At 57.1% G+C, this 15,415-nt stretch overlaps 1 protein-coding gene across 1 annotated transcript; it reads right to left on the bottom strand.

The window, feature by feature from the left end:
* Positions 1 to 12,503, bottom strand: PNPLA5 (patatin like phospholipase domain containing 5). Its single transcript, XM_059404571.1, has 9 exons — positions 12,267 to 12,503; positions 11,646 to 11,878; positions 9,613 to 9,678; positions 9,102 to 9,311; positions 7,475 to 7,535; positions 6,206 to 6,391; positions 4,110 to 4,242; positions 1,611 to 1,727; positions 1 to 1,043 (listed from the first exon to the last, which is right to left on the bottom strand). Exons 1-9 carry the CDS (start codon positions 12,457 to 12,459, stop codon positions 932 to 934), a joined length of 1,311 nt encoding a protein of 436 aa, XP_059260554.1. The 5' UTR covers positions 12,460 to 12,503; the 3' UTR covers positions 1 to 931.
* Positions 12,504 to 15,415: the final 2,912 nt, after the last annotated feature.

Raw genomic sequence — 15,415 nt, 5'->3', positions numbered from 1 at the left:
CCTGGCCAAGACACGCTGTGGGTTCTGCTCTGAGGACAGAAAGGGGGTCAGCTCCCAGGAGAGACTAGAGGAGGGCTGGTGTCCCCGTCTCCTCTCTGCCTGAGAAAGAAAGGGGCCTGGGGGGGGGGGGGCGTGCAGGCACTACTGTACCATGAACTTTCCTAAAGAATAAGGGGGTGGTGTCACGGTGCTGGCAGCCTGGGACCCTTGGGCACCCCAACAGGACACATACAGGTGAGATTCTGAGATGCTGATGCCCCCTCTCTCCTCCCACTGTCACGTCTCCTGCGGGGGGCTCCCGCTGGATGGACCCGGTAGGAAGCCAGAGATCAAGGTTGTAGGAATGAGGCAGACCATGGGGGTCACCCTGGGGCAAGTGCAAGACAAAGGAAGTCAGAGAAAGGACCTGAGGGGAGGCACACCCCAGCCCATCGTTTCCATCTGCCTTCTGATCACTGACACTTGATCTTCTGTAAAGCACTCTGAAAATTGTTCGGGAAAAGTACCCGAACCCCGCTTCTCAGTAGATGCTGGCCCAGGGTCCTCAACATGGAAATTCAAAAACCAAGATGTGTGCCTCAGCTCCTACCTTCCTTTTTCCCTCTGATGTCAGAGTGACCTGGACACAGCTACCAAGCGACATACCAACAGGCTGGGCCTTTCCCAAAAAAGAAGTCCTCAGGCCCCAGGGAGGGGCTCCAAGGAACAGGGGCTACAGAGGGGCTGGTGGGACCCCTTCTGGCTCCTGGGGGCCACCGCCCACACAGTCAGGGGCAAGAGTGGAGGGCAAAGGGGAGCTGTCCCTTCCGTCCTCCGTTCAGCAGACAGCACGACACGGAGCTCTGAGCTCCAGAAGACTAGTCAGGACCCGAGGACTGGGGGCAGATCTGGGCACAGCGTGAGGGCCAAGGCAAGGACCAGGGGAGGTCAGTCAGTGGGCTGGCCCTGCTGACTGCCCCTCAGGCCTGATGGGGAGGTCTGAGCCCTTGGCCAGGTCCACAAGAAGAGCTGCCCCAAGCTGGAGGGGACTGGTGATAGGCAGGCTGCGGAGGAAACAGAAGCCAGTGAGAGCAAGGTTTTAGAGCGCAGGGATGGGCCAAGGGCAGGGTGGAGCTGTGTGCGGGCAGCCCTCACATTCAGGGAGCCCTGCGGTCATTCTTCTGCCAGATCCTGCCAGGTGGAAAGCCCTGAGGCCCTTACTCTGGTCACACGGACATGGGTGGGAAGGTTCCGGGATGCTGTGAAGTGGGCTGGAAGGACCGCGGGGTCTCTCGGCAGTAGGGAGGGCAGGTCGGGGAGAGACAGGCAGCCCCGACCCAGGCCCCACAGAGGACATGTGGGGACAGCTGGAAGGCTCTTGGACGGGCTGATGGGGAACTGGCCGAGCAGGGAGATGCACTCGTCCTCTGGGAGCTGGTCCTGCAGACTGACCAGCGTGATGGGCATCAGGCCCAGCACGGGTCTGGCCACAGCGGTGACCAAGCCTATGCCAGTGGCTGCACAGGAAGGCTGGAGAGAAGGACACGGAGGGTGTGGACGGCCCGCCCAGGGTCCAGGAAAAATAACCACAGCCACACCTGCTCCACCGCGGGCCCGTGCGCCCACCTCACCTGACCAGCTGGAGGAGCTGGTCCTTCGACCTGGAGTAGATCTCGAGGGCGAAGCTCTGCAGCACGCCCCACATCCACCACAAATCGCTCGGCATATTGGGCAGCCACACCGCCAGCCTGGAGGAAGGGGCAGAGAATGCTTCGCTCAGCTAAGCCCGAGCCTATGGCCCCGCGGAGCCCACCTTCCCCGTGGGCCCAGAGCATAGCTTCGGGTCCCTGCCCCTGAGGCCCTGAGGCACCAGTCCGCGAGGAAGTGGAATAAGGGGTGAGAAGCACCGAGAGTATGGGCTCCACTGCAGAACTGGTTCATGCCACGGGGCACAAGTGGCAAGCACGAGGCAGGGAAGAGCTGGGCTCTGGGGCCAGGCTGGGGTGGGTTTGCAGCCCAGCTCCCCTGCTCATCAGCTGTGTGACCCGGGCGGGTCGGGGAACCTCTCTGGGCCTCAGCTGCTTCGCCCTCCAGAAGAGGACCATCGGCTTGCCTGCAGTTCCTAACCGCCTCCCTCTCTCTCTGTCCCTCCTCCTCCTCCCCAGACCTGCCCTCCTCACTCCACAGACCTCCCTCCGCTCTCCCCTGAGCAGCCAGTGACATTGCCAAAACAGACGTCTGATCACGGCCCTTTCTTTTTTTTTTTTTTTTAAGATTTTATTTATTTATCAGAGAGAGAGAAGGGGAGAGAGCGAGCACAGGCAGGCAGAGTGGCAGGCAGAGGCAGAGGGAGAAGCAGGCTCCCCGCTGAGCAAGGAGCCTGATGTGGGACTCGATCCCAGGACGCTGGGATCATGACCTGAGCAGAAGGCAGCTGCCCAACCAACTGAGCCACCCAGGCGTCCCTGATCATGGCCCTTTCTTGCTCCAAACCCTCCCACAGCTCCCCACCTGGGCCCTGTGGGGTCAGCAGAGGACCAGGTCATCCAATTACAGCTGAGAGAGGGCCTGGCTGGCCACCATCTCAGAGTCACTGCACACAGCGAGGCCTCCCCCACAATGTGCTGCCTTCAGCAGAGCCTCTCAACCAGGAACTCAAATGGACAGACAGGCCACAGGATGTAGTATGAGAAGCAAAATATAAGCTAGAGCATCACCTCCCTTTTTCTGGACTGTCTGCCTCTATTATTACAACCTACATACACATTGAGCATGTTGGTTACAAAAAATGCTAAATCTGAATTTCCCAGCGGTCTGGACAGGTTTCTCCATCAGTGCTCACATATGGACCCTTTTTTTCTAGCTGAAAAGTCTAGCCTTTACCCTTATCCTGTTTGACTTCAACCTGTGACTTCAATCTAACAGCTCAGCATGAGGAGAATCTGAGTTAGCAGAAAGCTCTCTCCTGGCTTTGGGTCATGAGCAATTTCAACAGCAGGGCTGATCGAGTCATTAACCTAACACAGAGCAAAACAGACCTGTGACTCATTGTCATTGACCTTTTAGGGAATAAAGAATTTAAAAAAAATACAGCTCTCTACTGAAACCCTTCACTGCCTTCTAACACTGTTAGGATAAAGACCCCATTCTTCACGTGGCTCTAGAGGCCTGCTTGTCTAGCCCCTGCCAGCCACTGCCACACTGCCTCACCACCACCCCTTCTTATTTCCTCTGTCTTCTGCCCCCGGACCTTTGCACATGCGGTTCCATCCCTCTGGAATGCTTTTCCCTTCCCTCTTTGCCTAATGGACACCCACCCATTCGATTATAACTCCAGAGTTACCTTCTTTAGGCAACCTTCTCTGACCAGAGAGCCCCTAGTGTGAGCCACCTCAGTTCACAGCCAGTATAGACCTCTTTTAGGAATCACAACCAGTATAGACCTTTCTGAATATTTCTAGGCAGAGGTGTGATTGCACAGATGAGTGTGTGACAGTTTGGGGGCTATGAGTTCCACAAGGTCAGGGCCTGGGTCAGAGTCAGGGCTGCCTTCTGATCCTCAGCCAAGGCTTGGCCCCTGGCTAGGCCTTTAGTATAACTATCGGTGGAATGATTGAACAACCAGTGCAGAGTGATTCATTAATCGGCCAAGTTAGAGTGGTTAGTGAGGTCTTACCCACAACCAGTCTGCCCTGGAAGGGCCTTGTTTTACAGAAAAGGAAGCTGAGGCCCAGAGAGGTCAAGAGACCCAGCCCAGGCCACACAGCTAATCTGAACCAGACCAGCCCCCAGAGTTATTTCTCCAGAAACAGCCTATCTCGCCTGAGGCTCTAACAGGTAGAACAAAGGGCCAAAGGTCATAGAGAAGGGGAAAGGCCAGAGCTTTGACCAGGAGGCCCTGCTCCTAATCCGCCGGTCACAGCTGCCCACCATCTCCCCACCAGTGTCATCTTGCAGAGGAGAACCCGCGGGATTCCTCTGGGTTGTGCAACTAGCACCAAGCGGCCCGGGGACGCCAGCCAGGTTCTGCCCACCCAGCATGCCAACTGCCCCTCCTGCCTGAGGCAATGGGCTCCCCCACAACCCCAGTGACAAGCCAGCCCCCCCTCAGGACCCTGGCTGGACCTCACCTTCTGCTCCGGAAGTAAACATACTCGAAGGGTAGTGTGTAGGGCAGCAGCAAGTAGGTCAGTGCCTGCCCAAGCCCCGACCGGCAGAAGCGGGCCCAGGGGCTGGGGTCCCGCATACACGCTCTCTTCAGCGCTATAAGAAAAGCCATGGCGTGACCACCCATGCCAGCCCCCTCACCAGCACCCCTAGGGCAGGTGGCCTGAACCCCTTTCCACTTTGTGCAGTCCACAAACTGCCCACCTCCCCACCCCCCAGCCCTGTCTGCAGAGAAGGAGACTGCACTGATCCGACCCCTAGTCTGAGGCAGCAGAGCGCTGGGCACTCAGCATGTGCTCTCTCACTATTGTCCCCAAACCGGCAGGGAGTGCCCCTTTCACAGATGAGGAGACTGAGGTTCAGAGTAGGGGAGTGACTTGCCCAAAGACCAGGCCGGGAAGTGGCAGGGTCCCCAAGATGGACCCAAGGACTGAGGCTCCCCGAGTTCCTTCCATCTCTCCTGCCCCTCTCCCAGCAGCAGCAGAGCCGGAATGACAACAACCACGTCCTGAGCCCCCAGTCCCTGAAACGACCAGCGTAGAGAGGACTGGCATCCTGGCCAGGGCAGAGCTGGAGCCCAAATCCTCATCTTCAGACCATGGCTGGGCCGCCAGCCTTGACTCTGGCTAGTGCTGCGGAGAGACAGCCACGCGGAGGGGTCACAGAGGACACGGCACAGAGACCAGGCTCCTTGTTCACCTGCCGTGTTTCCCAGACCGAGTCCCTTCCCTTCCCTGAGCCTGCGTTACCTCCTCTGGAAAGTGGGGCTCAGCAGGACCTACCTCCCAGGCAGGTGGGCAAGGACTAAGGGGGGGTCTGTAAAGGCCAGTCAGGTAACTCGGGGTCGGGGGTGGGGGGGTGGGGTTAGCTGGCTGCGGGCGCGGGGGGGCGGGGAGGGTTATCGCGGAGGAGGCTCTCTGGTGCCCCCGTGTGGCTGCAGGGATGCCGCCTTGGCACCACAGCTCCAAGCTTGGACCTCAGGGGCTCAGCACACATTGAGGCCCACTTCTGCAGGCCGTGTATGGTCCCCCGTGCAGAGCAGAAAGAGGCGCCCTCTCCGTCCCCTTTGCCCACCCACACTGTCCTTGATTTAGACTCAACCACCATCATCTCTCCTCCCGGGCTCCCCGCTCCTGCCGCCCAAACCCAACCCCTCCCAGCTAGGTGCGGTAAACACCGGGCCTACACTTCAGAGCAGCAGTGAACTCTGGAAAGGATGGGTTGCTTCTAGTAAGCCCCCCCCCCCCCAGTGTCTCCCCATCTCTCTGCTCGTGCATCTTTCAAAGCCACCTGCCTGACCTCCCAGCCTCTGCTCCCCGGCCCTCAACCACGACCCTGCCCCCACTAAACCCAGGACATTCGCGCACGCCTCTGCCTGGACACTCCTCTTCTCCGTTTTGTCTGGCTGATTCCTCCTCTCCAGCCTCACTTAGATGCTGTTCAAACCCACATCCCTGCCACCAGGACACATGCCTGGACCCTCCTGCTGCACCATTGTGACTTTGGGGTCACTAAGCAGGAGAGCAGGCCAGATGGCTCAGGACGGAACCCCTGCTTGGGCTATTTGTTAGCTGTGTGACTTTGGACAAGTCACTTAACCTCTCTGTGCTATGGCTTCCTCATCCATACAATGGGAACAATACAGTGCCGTCCTCAGAGTATTGCTGGGAGGATGAAACGAGTCCCTCTCCAGGTGGAGAGTCCAGAACCTTCTGTGTGTGCCTCTGTCACGTCCCTCAGGACTTCCTGCCCTTCCCTGGCCCGTGGGCCAAGACCTGGCTCTCTGAGGCACAGATCTGGGTTTCAATCTCCCAGCTGCCTCTCTGAGCTTTGGTTTCCTCATCGGGGAAATGGGGTAAGGAAAGCACGTAGGCCACAGTTGTGGTGCAGAGTGAATGCCACCTCAGGTCGAAAGGCCCTTGGCACCCAGTAGGTGCTCAATAAAGGAGTCCTGTCTTCTTCTAGCCCCTGAGCACCAGCAGGGCAGGGTCTCTGCCCCCTGTCCCCTGGATGCAGGGCATGGGATAGGGGAGCTAGTGCATGAAGGAAGGACCCATACCTGCCTCCAGCTCTGGTGAGAGCTGCTCAAAGTCGGGCACGTCCCTGACCAGCACGTTGGGCACCGCCCAGTTGAGAGACAGGTCCCCCTTCTGGCCTCTGTCGTGGCCGGTGTCCTGGCTCCCATCAGCCGGGGGTGGGGGCTCCTTTGATGCCAGCATCCAAAGAATGGGTTCCTTGGTAAGTCCTGGGTCAGCGGAAAGGAGGGATAAGACAGGTCAGTGTGTCCGGAGCCCCCTGGTGACGGCGACGCCCCTGGCTCTGCAGCCATCCATCCTCTTGATCCGCAAACCCTGCGCTGGAGACCTGCCTGCTGCAGGATGGATCCACGGCTCCTCCCGAATGACCTCTTCCTGCTCTCCCCTGGCCCTTCTCCGCTCCCCATCTCCTGTGCACTTTCTAGTGGTTCATCGGAGCCCAGACCCTGAAGACGCAGTCCAAGGTTCGAGCCCCGATGTCAACAGCTGCTAGCTGGGGGACCTAACTGCTCCGTGCCTCAGCCTCCCTCTCTGAGAAAGGAGAAAATGAACATCTGCTTCAAGTGATTGTTCTGAGAATTAAACACCTAGAGAGAAAACCTAAAGCTCAAGCCCAGATTTGGGCACGTATTAAGTGCTCAGCAAATTCTTCCCGATGCTGTGTGCTTGAGGCTGTCGTGTGGGGTAAACGACACAGGTTCAGGAACCAGATGGCCTGGGTTCAAATCTCAGCTCTGCCATGTCGAAGAGCATTGGGTGACCTCCAAACTCTTCAGCTGAGAAGACCTCTGTAGCCCACCCCTTCCCCCATGACTAAACACACACACACACACACACACAATCCTGGGGCCGTACTGAGTTTTGTGCCCCAAAGGCACTTGCCTCTGTTCCTTTACTCTCGCTCATCTTCCCTCTGCTTGGAATGCCCTCTTCCTTTCTGTCTTCAACGTTTCCCTAGTCTTCATAACTAGTCAAAGCCCAGCGTATCTGTGGCCGCCTCCAGGAAGCCCTCCTTGCCCACCTGCCAAGCTGGGTCAGGTGCCCCCTCTTTGAGCATCCCTCCACCTCCGTGGGGACAGGTCTCCCCACACCAGTCTAAGGGCAGCTCAAGAGCAGGACACCCGTGCGATCCTCTCAAGGTCCCAAGCCTCCAGCTGAGGCCAAGCATGGAGCAGAGACTGGGGGAGAGAATGCGGGAGCTGAGGTCCCTAACAGTGCAAACACCTGGAAAGCAGGATCTACTCGGATTGCCCCCCCCCCCCCGCACCGCCACCATGGGGGCTGTCACCTACCGCGTCTCTCCAGGAACCTGAGGGCATCCAGGTAGCCTTGTCTGCAGCTGTCGGCTACCACCTGCCAACACACAGGGCGGAGAGGGATGGGCAAGACCTGGCCCTGGCCCTCAAGTTGTGGTCAAAGGCAAGACAATCATCTCCTGCTGGAAGCCATCCCTGCCCAGCCCGCGCTCCCCAAGAACCCCCTCGGCAGGGCTCGAGGACCCCAGTGCTGGGCCGGGAGGGCCACAGGACTGCAGACAGGATGAGCTGCTCCATTTGCTTTCCTCCCCGCAGCCCCGTGGCACTTCCCTTCTCTAAGACTCCTTGGTGGGGAGGCGGCTCTAGCTCCAGACTCTCCGCTCTCGGTCTTAGTTCTCACCTCTGGAAAATGGGATAAGATGGCCTGGCCTAGGACACTCGGGACACTGCCTGCTTCCTTGTGCGTCAGGCATGGTGGCTGCCTTTGCCCTTTGATGTTTATTTCCAGAACCAGCCTGAGATAGCAGAGAAAATTGGGGGGCGGGCACACCCGCCTGTCCCAATCACAGCTCTCCTATTGGGGACAAGGCACCTGCAGGTCCAGGAGGGAGCTCTGCCTTCCCTCACTGTGCGGCCTCAGAATGGCCACCCCACCTTTCTGGGAGCCCCGGCTTCCTCGTCTCTAAGAAGCGGCTGAGATTTTCCGTCCACCACACAGGTGGAGGGAAGGTCAGAGTAAATGAACACGATCTTGCTGCATAAACTACAAACCACGACAGCATCGAGGTGCCTGGCTGGCTCAGTAGGTAGAGCACGGGACTCTTGATCTCAGGTCATGAGTTTGAGCCCCGTATGTGGTGCAGAGTTTACTTAAAGTAAAAAACAACACAAAACACTACAGAACCATAGGATGAATCCAGGAATAGGGGAAGGCCAGGGCATGGGTGGGGTAGAGGAACAGGTTATGGAGATAAACTCTTTATCTTTGTTTATAACTTTTTATATCTTTAACTTTTTAAAGATAAAGATGTTTAACTTTTTATATTTTTGTTTATAACTCTTTGTTTATCTCTCTTTGTTGTCAAACTACCCATTTTCCAGAAGTATCAAGGGCATAAAACAAGAAATCCAGGTCTACAGTCCCTTTTTGTCTTGCCTATGCCTCGCCTTCATGGGGTGGCAAATCTGACCACAGTTTAGGGCAGGGGTTAAGAGTATGGTTCTAGGCTAGCTGCCGATTTGAAGTCTGGCTTTGCTGCTTCCAGGCTGTGTGACTTTGAATAAGCTGCTCAACCTCTCTGAGCCTTGGGTTCTCCTGTGAGAAACAAAGATGGTCGTAGCACCTTCCCACAGAGCCTGACCCGGGGAGGAGTAGCAGCAGAACCCTGGCTCACGCCCCAGTCAGGGGACTTGTGCTAGCCTGCCTTGATGTGGGGCCAGGCTTAACTCAACGTTCCCCCAGGCAGGGGAGGAATAGTAAAGACGCACCTTGAGCCCCATGCCGCAGGTTCAAGAACTTGGCTGTAGGACTCAGAACATGTATCCCAACTGCACTGAGGTCAGGTGGGGTGGGGTGGGGTTGGGGACACAGCCTGATTCACAAGACCCTGGATCATGGCCAAGCCTCTAACACCATCAAGGCAGGCACCGGGGCCCGACCTACCTCAGGGCTGGGGGGTACGAGGGCGGCGAACCCCAGGAAGAAGTTCTTTGTGGAGATCTGGAAACTGGCATTGAAGGCATTCAGCTCATGCATGCTGGCCGATGAGCTCTGGGGGCAGATGTCCACTGTCCCGTGGAAAGGGGACACAGTGATGGTGGAGGGCGAGTCCGCAAAGGGGAGGTTGTTGCTCAGAGCCCCGTCGATGTAGCGCTGCAATTCAGGGGGACTGTCTGCTCAGAGTGCCCTCTCCTGTCCCCACACTGCCACGCAACCAACCAGCCGGAACTGGGCTGCAGCCGGTGACCTCTAGCTGCCCCCAAGCCACTAGGACCATCTAGTCCAGGATGCTCCGAGCACCACCCCCCAGGAGCAGGGGCAGGGGTAGGACAGCACACAGTAGGTGCTCAGGAAGCACAGTTCCCTCCACCCACACGGCTTTCAGCAGAAGGTACCCTCGGCACCCAGAGCTCAGGGCAGGGACTCAGCCATCAGGCCCCCAAAGTGCACTTACCTCCCCTCTGAATTCGGGGGGAATTGTCCCACAGTAGAAAGGAAAGTAGAGGGTGCAGACCAGAGCCTGGGAAAACAAGTCAGCACAAACACCATAGCTCATGGTCCTGGCGTTCAGAACCCGCTCTGGGCATGGTCTCTAACCCCAGAGCTGCTGGCAAAGTTTGCTGGCGTCAGACTCGTGTTCAACGGAGGAAAATGAAGCCTAGAGAAGTTGGCACATCCCAGCCAGATGCGCAAGGCTAAGAAGGTACTTGAATGCAGGCCTGTCGTGACACCGGCCTCTTCTTCCCGCTGATGGGTCCTCGCTCACTTGCGACTGCTGCTGGGATGCCCCCCCACCATCACAAGGACAAATACAGGCACCAAGTACCACTTCTCCTTTACCGAGCAGGCAGGCATTCTGTACCGATGATCTAGATATGTCCCCCAGAGTGTGTTCCCTAGACACTGATCCAACCAGATGAATTTCAAACAAGAAACCCTGACTTCTGAGCGCCTGGGGGGCTCAGCTGGTGAAGCATTTACCTTTGGCTCAGGTCATGATCCCAGGGTCCCGGGATCGAGTCCTATGCCCGTCTTCTTGCTCGGCAGGGAGCCTGCTTCTTCCTCTGCACCTCCCCCCACTCATGCCCACCCTCTCTCTCACAAAAATAGATAAATAAAATATTTAAAAATAAAAAAGAAACCCTGACTTCTTTATCCACTTGGAATTGGAAAACACTGTCTACTCTTTCCCATGGAGGCTCTGACAAGTCCTGCAGTGGAAAAGATGCTTAACATAGTCACATTTGGGGCTTGAGAGCTCTGTCTTGGGAGTGGGGGATGGAGTGGGAGGCTGTTCTCCTGTACATGGTGTAATACTTAGCAACATCCTTGGCTTCTACCTGCTAGCTGTCAGTACTTTGCGCATGTGCACACATACACACACACACACATGTGCACATGGATGCACACACATGCATGGCACACGTGTGTGCACACAAACACATATACACGGAATTTTGACAACCAAAACCGCCTCCAACATTGCCAAATGTTCTCAGGGAGGAAAAATCACCCCTGGTTGAGAACCACTGACCTAGAGCTAACCAAGCTCATGGAGCACAGAACGTTGTCTCATGGTCTACTTGGAAATACCCGTCCAACCCTCTCTGGGAGAGGCAGAGCTCATCCTGCCTCTAACCTGCTGGAGATGTAAGTGGGAGCCTTGCTCCCACAGATTGATAATAATGGTGACAGCAGCTAATGTTTAATTGAGCACCTATTACATGCCAGGCCCTGTGCTATGTGCCATCCAGGCAAAGATGCTGGACTAAACTTGAGGCTCCTTGGCTGGCTTCCTCGAGAGCCCATGGACTCCCACTCACAGCAAGGGTCTGGCCCCTCTCCTGCACACACTAAGAATCTGATCATCACAGACTCAGAAACAGTCCCCATGTTGGGTGCTGGGGTCAGCAAGATGAAGCAGATTCTACATGAGGCACCTCTGTCTTCGGGGACAGCACAGACCCTAATAAGAACGGGGAGCAGAGCTCCAGGTCTCTCTCCCTGTCTCCCTCCCTGCCTGAGCCTTCCCAGGGACCTAATCCCTACTTGGCCCACCTGAGCACTCCCACAGCCTGTCACTGGCCTCCCTCCCTGACCCTGTGGCTCTCTGTCACCACATCCTGTTTTAGGACAAAACTGGATTTTTTCCTAATCCACTGTGGGCGGGCACCCCTCCCTGGGAAAGCAGGGGCCCTGAGTACAGAAGCTGGATTTTGCCCCTCCCCAGCCAGTCCCTTCTGTGTTCCACCGAGGGACCTTCCCAAAGCAAGCAAGAAGTCCCACCCTCACCTTGTGGCCCCTCTCTGTACCTCGACTCTGTCATTCTCTCATTTGTAAACAAACCCAAGCCTCAAGTGACGAAGCGACCATCCCCCGCCCCCACTCCTGGGAAGGACTGTCTGCCCCTTGGAAGCACCTGGAAGTCACTGCAGAGATGGAGCGAACTCACCTGCCTCTAGGCCATGGGTCCCACCACAGGCTCACCTGGATGACTTCATCACGGGTTGCAAAGTCGGTGACTATGATGTTGTGTCCATCTGGCCAGCGAGTCAGCGAGATGCCCAGCCGCCGGGAGGCGAGGATGTGGATATCGGAGGGCAGGCTGTCCTGCAGCTGCTGCCTGATGTGCTCGATGGGTGCGAAGGCGGGGTGGAGGATACCCAGGCTCAGCCTGTCCACCTGCTTGACCATGCCCAGGAGATGGGAGCAGCAGAAGTCTGCGGGCGTGGGGAGAGGTGGGGGTCCTCCGTCACCCGGGGGCCTGCCCACATCCGTCCCAAAGACTTGACCTCCTTCCCGGGTACCATGGGAGTGGAGAGTCTTCCCCCTCTCCAGCTCAGAATATCTGTCCCCGGCCCTACATTCTAATGCTGTGTCCACCTTTTGATCTTGGGAACAGTCTCCCCAGCTCTGATCAGTCCTCGGAACAAGGGTAACCGTACCCCAGGTCCTCAGGGACCTTTTCGGGATCCCCTGGGACCATGTTGGGTGTAAAGGGAGCAGGGCAGAGCGCCAGGCACCGGGCCCTGAAACGCCCCTCTCCGCGCCCTCTCCCTCTTGCGTGAAGCCCACGTTCCCTACCCCCGTACCCCCAACCCCACGCACCGACGGACTTGCCGGCGATGATGGCGATGGCGTTGAGCGCCCCGGACGAGGAGCCGTAGAAGCGGCGGGCGCCCTGGAGGAGGTGCGGGGCGCGCTCGCTGAGGCAGCGGGTCACGCCCACATGGTAGAGCCCCAGGAAGCCGGCGCCCGAGAAGGACAGGCTCCAACTGCTCTCGTCCTCGTAGCAGCGCATGGCAGTGCGGTCGGCCGGGCTGGGGCGCGGCGGCCGGGCAGGGGGCGCTGGAGCAGGGCGCAGGAATTCCGCCCAGATGAAAGGCTCGGGCTGGAGCCCCGCTCCGCCCCGCGCCGCGCCCCCCGCCGCCCCAGCCAATGGGATCCCCGGGCCGCGACGCCCCGCCCCCCCCCAGGTGCGCGGCGGGTCGGCCCCGAGGTGTTACCCGGAGGGTACCCCCGCGTCGCCCCCGCACGCCCGCTGGGGGGTGGATCGCGGGCGGTGACTGCGGGATGACCCGCCCCGGAGCAGTGGCGCCGGCGCTCCGCCTGATCTCTGGGAGCAGAAGGGTTACTCCCGCCCCCGTTTTACAGATGAGGGAACTGAGAGGCAGTGAGGGAAAGTGCTAGCGGGCAAGTGGCAGGGCAGGACCCGCAACACCCGCCCTTTGGGGTCAAGCCGGACTTCATTCTGCAGCTGTGCTGGTTCAGGTACCAAGGACAGCCGGAGTCAGCCGCCGCAAGCTGTGTGACTTTGCGCGAACTCCGCACTCTCTGGGCCGCAGTTTTCCCTTGGAGGCGAAGACCTACAGAGCCCTTCCTGCTCTGGTGGCGGGTCCTCTGGCGCAGACCTGGGCGGGGGGGGGGGGGGGGGACAGCTGGGACAGCAGCGCGGGCACTGGGCTCAAGTGTTCTTTGCAGTCGCCCTCACAGCGCTGCGTGGGTCAGGACCGCCGTGCCCGTGTTCCTTTGGGGACACTGAGCCCTGGAGAGGCTTAGGCACCTGTACGGCCAGGAAAGGCCTCCAAGAAAAAGTGCCCACACCCTTAAAACTGGGGCAGTGGTTCTGGAAGTCGAACAGGCGAGGGGTGAGATTAAGCGCCCCCAAACAAATGACTTGAGGCGTCCATCAGGGTGTTGCAGAGGAGGGGGGGGGGGGGGGGGGAGTAGCCTGTGGCTATTGATCATAGGGGTGACTCCACCCACCACTTCCCCCCACCCAGGGAATGGATGAATAACGAGGATGGGACAGTTCCCCGAAGGCCATAGAGCCCGAGATATGATGAGCAGAAGAAGGAGGTTTATTGCCTGGTGTCATTTATGCAAACGTTTAAAAACACTCCCAACGCATTGCTATGTATTTTTAAAATAATATACTACCCACCTGCGAGATGGATTGGTAGGTCACGCTCTATCTATGTATTAGAGGGCGAGCCCCAGGGAGTGGAAGGGAAGGAAAACAGAGGTGGGCTTTAAGTCAGACTTGCATGCTGGGTCAGTCCCTCCCCCCACCACTCCCAGACAGAGTAAGGGACAGACCAGTGGAATAGACCCTCCTGGGCTCAGTTCACTCGGCTCTAGGGTGAGGGCCCAGAGGCCCCTTTCCTTGGAGGGAAGTCAGGCGGAGTCTTCACAGGCAGACCCGTGAATGCTGACAACCTTCCTTGGCAAGCACGCCCCTCCTACCTGACCCTGGGCTAAGCGCTGTCTCATTTTAATCTCACAACAGCCCTCAGAGATAGACAGTACTACAACCCCATTTTGCAGATGGAGAAGCTGAGACATAAACCAGGAACCCAAGAAAGCCCAGCCAGGAAGGGGCTGAGCTGGCACTCCACGAGTCTTCTTGTCGCCTTCACAGGAGAGGAGGGTGTGAGCAGGAAGTGGAGGTGAGGGGTGCCCAAGCTTTAGGCTGGAGGAGTCCATAGGGACCGGGGTGGTAGACATGATGTTTCGTGACTCGGGAAGTAGAGGTCTTTCTGCAGGAATCAGGGCAGAATGGTGCTTCTGGGAGACTCCCAGAAGCCTGACCCTGGGATTTTTTCTTATGCCAAAAAGCAAGAAAGTGTTTGAAAAATGGTGAGGACTTGTCTAAAGGATACAGAAGCCAGCTTGGATACCACAGATTAAGGGATATTCTACTAAGTAAGCTGCCCATACTCTTAAAAAAAAAAAAAAAAAAGGCGGGGGGGGTGTTTGGGTGGCTCAGTCATTAAGCGTCTGACTTTGGCTCAGGTCATGATCTCAGGACCCTGGGATCGAGCCCCACATCAGGCTCCCTGCTCAGCGGGAAGCCTGCTTCTTCCCTCTCCCACTCCCCTGCTTATGTTCCCTCTCTCGATGCGTCTCTCTCTGTCAAATAAATAAACAAAAAATAAATAAAAATCTTTTTTAAAAAAAAAGGCTAAGATTATAAAAGATGAAGAAATGCCACTGACCAAAGAAAACCAAAGAGATGAGACCACTGAGAGTTGACCCTGACCCGGAGGCAGAAAGAGCCAGGAAGAACGTAATTGGGACAACTGACAACATTTAATGTGAACTATGAATTGAATCACAGTGCTGGTTTGATGTTCCACTTACCAATTTTAAACATTCTACTGTGGATCCACCAAAAAAATTCCTGTTCTTAGGGAATACCCTGAAATAGTTAGGGGTAGAGAGGCATGGGGTCCGCACCTACTTTCCAGTGGTTCAGAAAAATACCTCTACTTCTCTGTACCTGCGTCTACCTCTCCGTCGGCATCTGTACATGGGGAAAGCAAATGTGACAAGCGTTATTGATTCAAGACTCTGAGTAAAGGGGGCACAAGAGTTCTTTCTTTGCACAAGGCACGGGACGTCCTTGAAAACATGAGAGCGTACGAAAAGAGAAAGGAAACAGACAGCCAACAGTTAATGCCTTCTGGTCTGGCTCCTGGGGATCTAGAGGGAGTCCATCTGCCACCATAAGTGGGGAGTCCTGTCCAGGGCCAGTGTTTCAGTGGAGCCTTTGGATTGGAGACCGATCAGGGATCCACGGAGGGTGTGATAGTGACTCCACGGAAAGCCAGTCAGAGTATCTGCCCCATGGCCACGTCTCCTTTTCCACGGATCCTGCAGAGAGAAGTGGTTGGAGCAATAGTAAATGTCCCCAAAGGCAAGAGAAGCATAAGAATGAGCATGAGGAGAGCCCTCCGGTCACCCCCGAGCTGAGC

The sequence above is a fragment of the Mustela nigripes genome, chromosome 6 (genome assembly GCF_022355385.1).
Source record: "Mustela nigripes isolate SB6536 chromosome 6, MUSNIG.SB6536, whole genome shotgun sequence".
Lineage (NCBI taxonomy): Eukaryota > Metazoa > Chordata > Mammalia > Carnivora > Mustelidae > Mustela > Mustela nigripes.
This window is presented reverse-complemented; position numbering and strand designations above follow the sequence as displayed.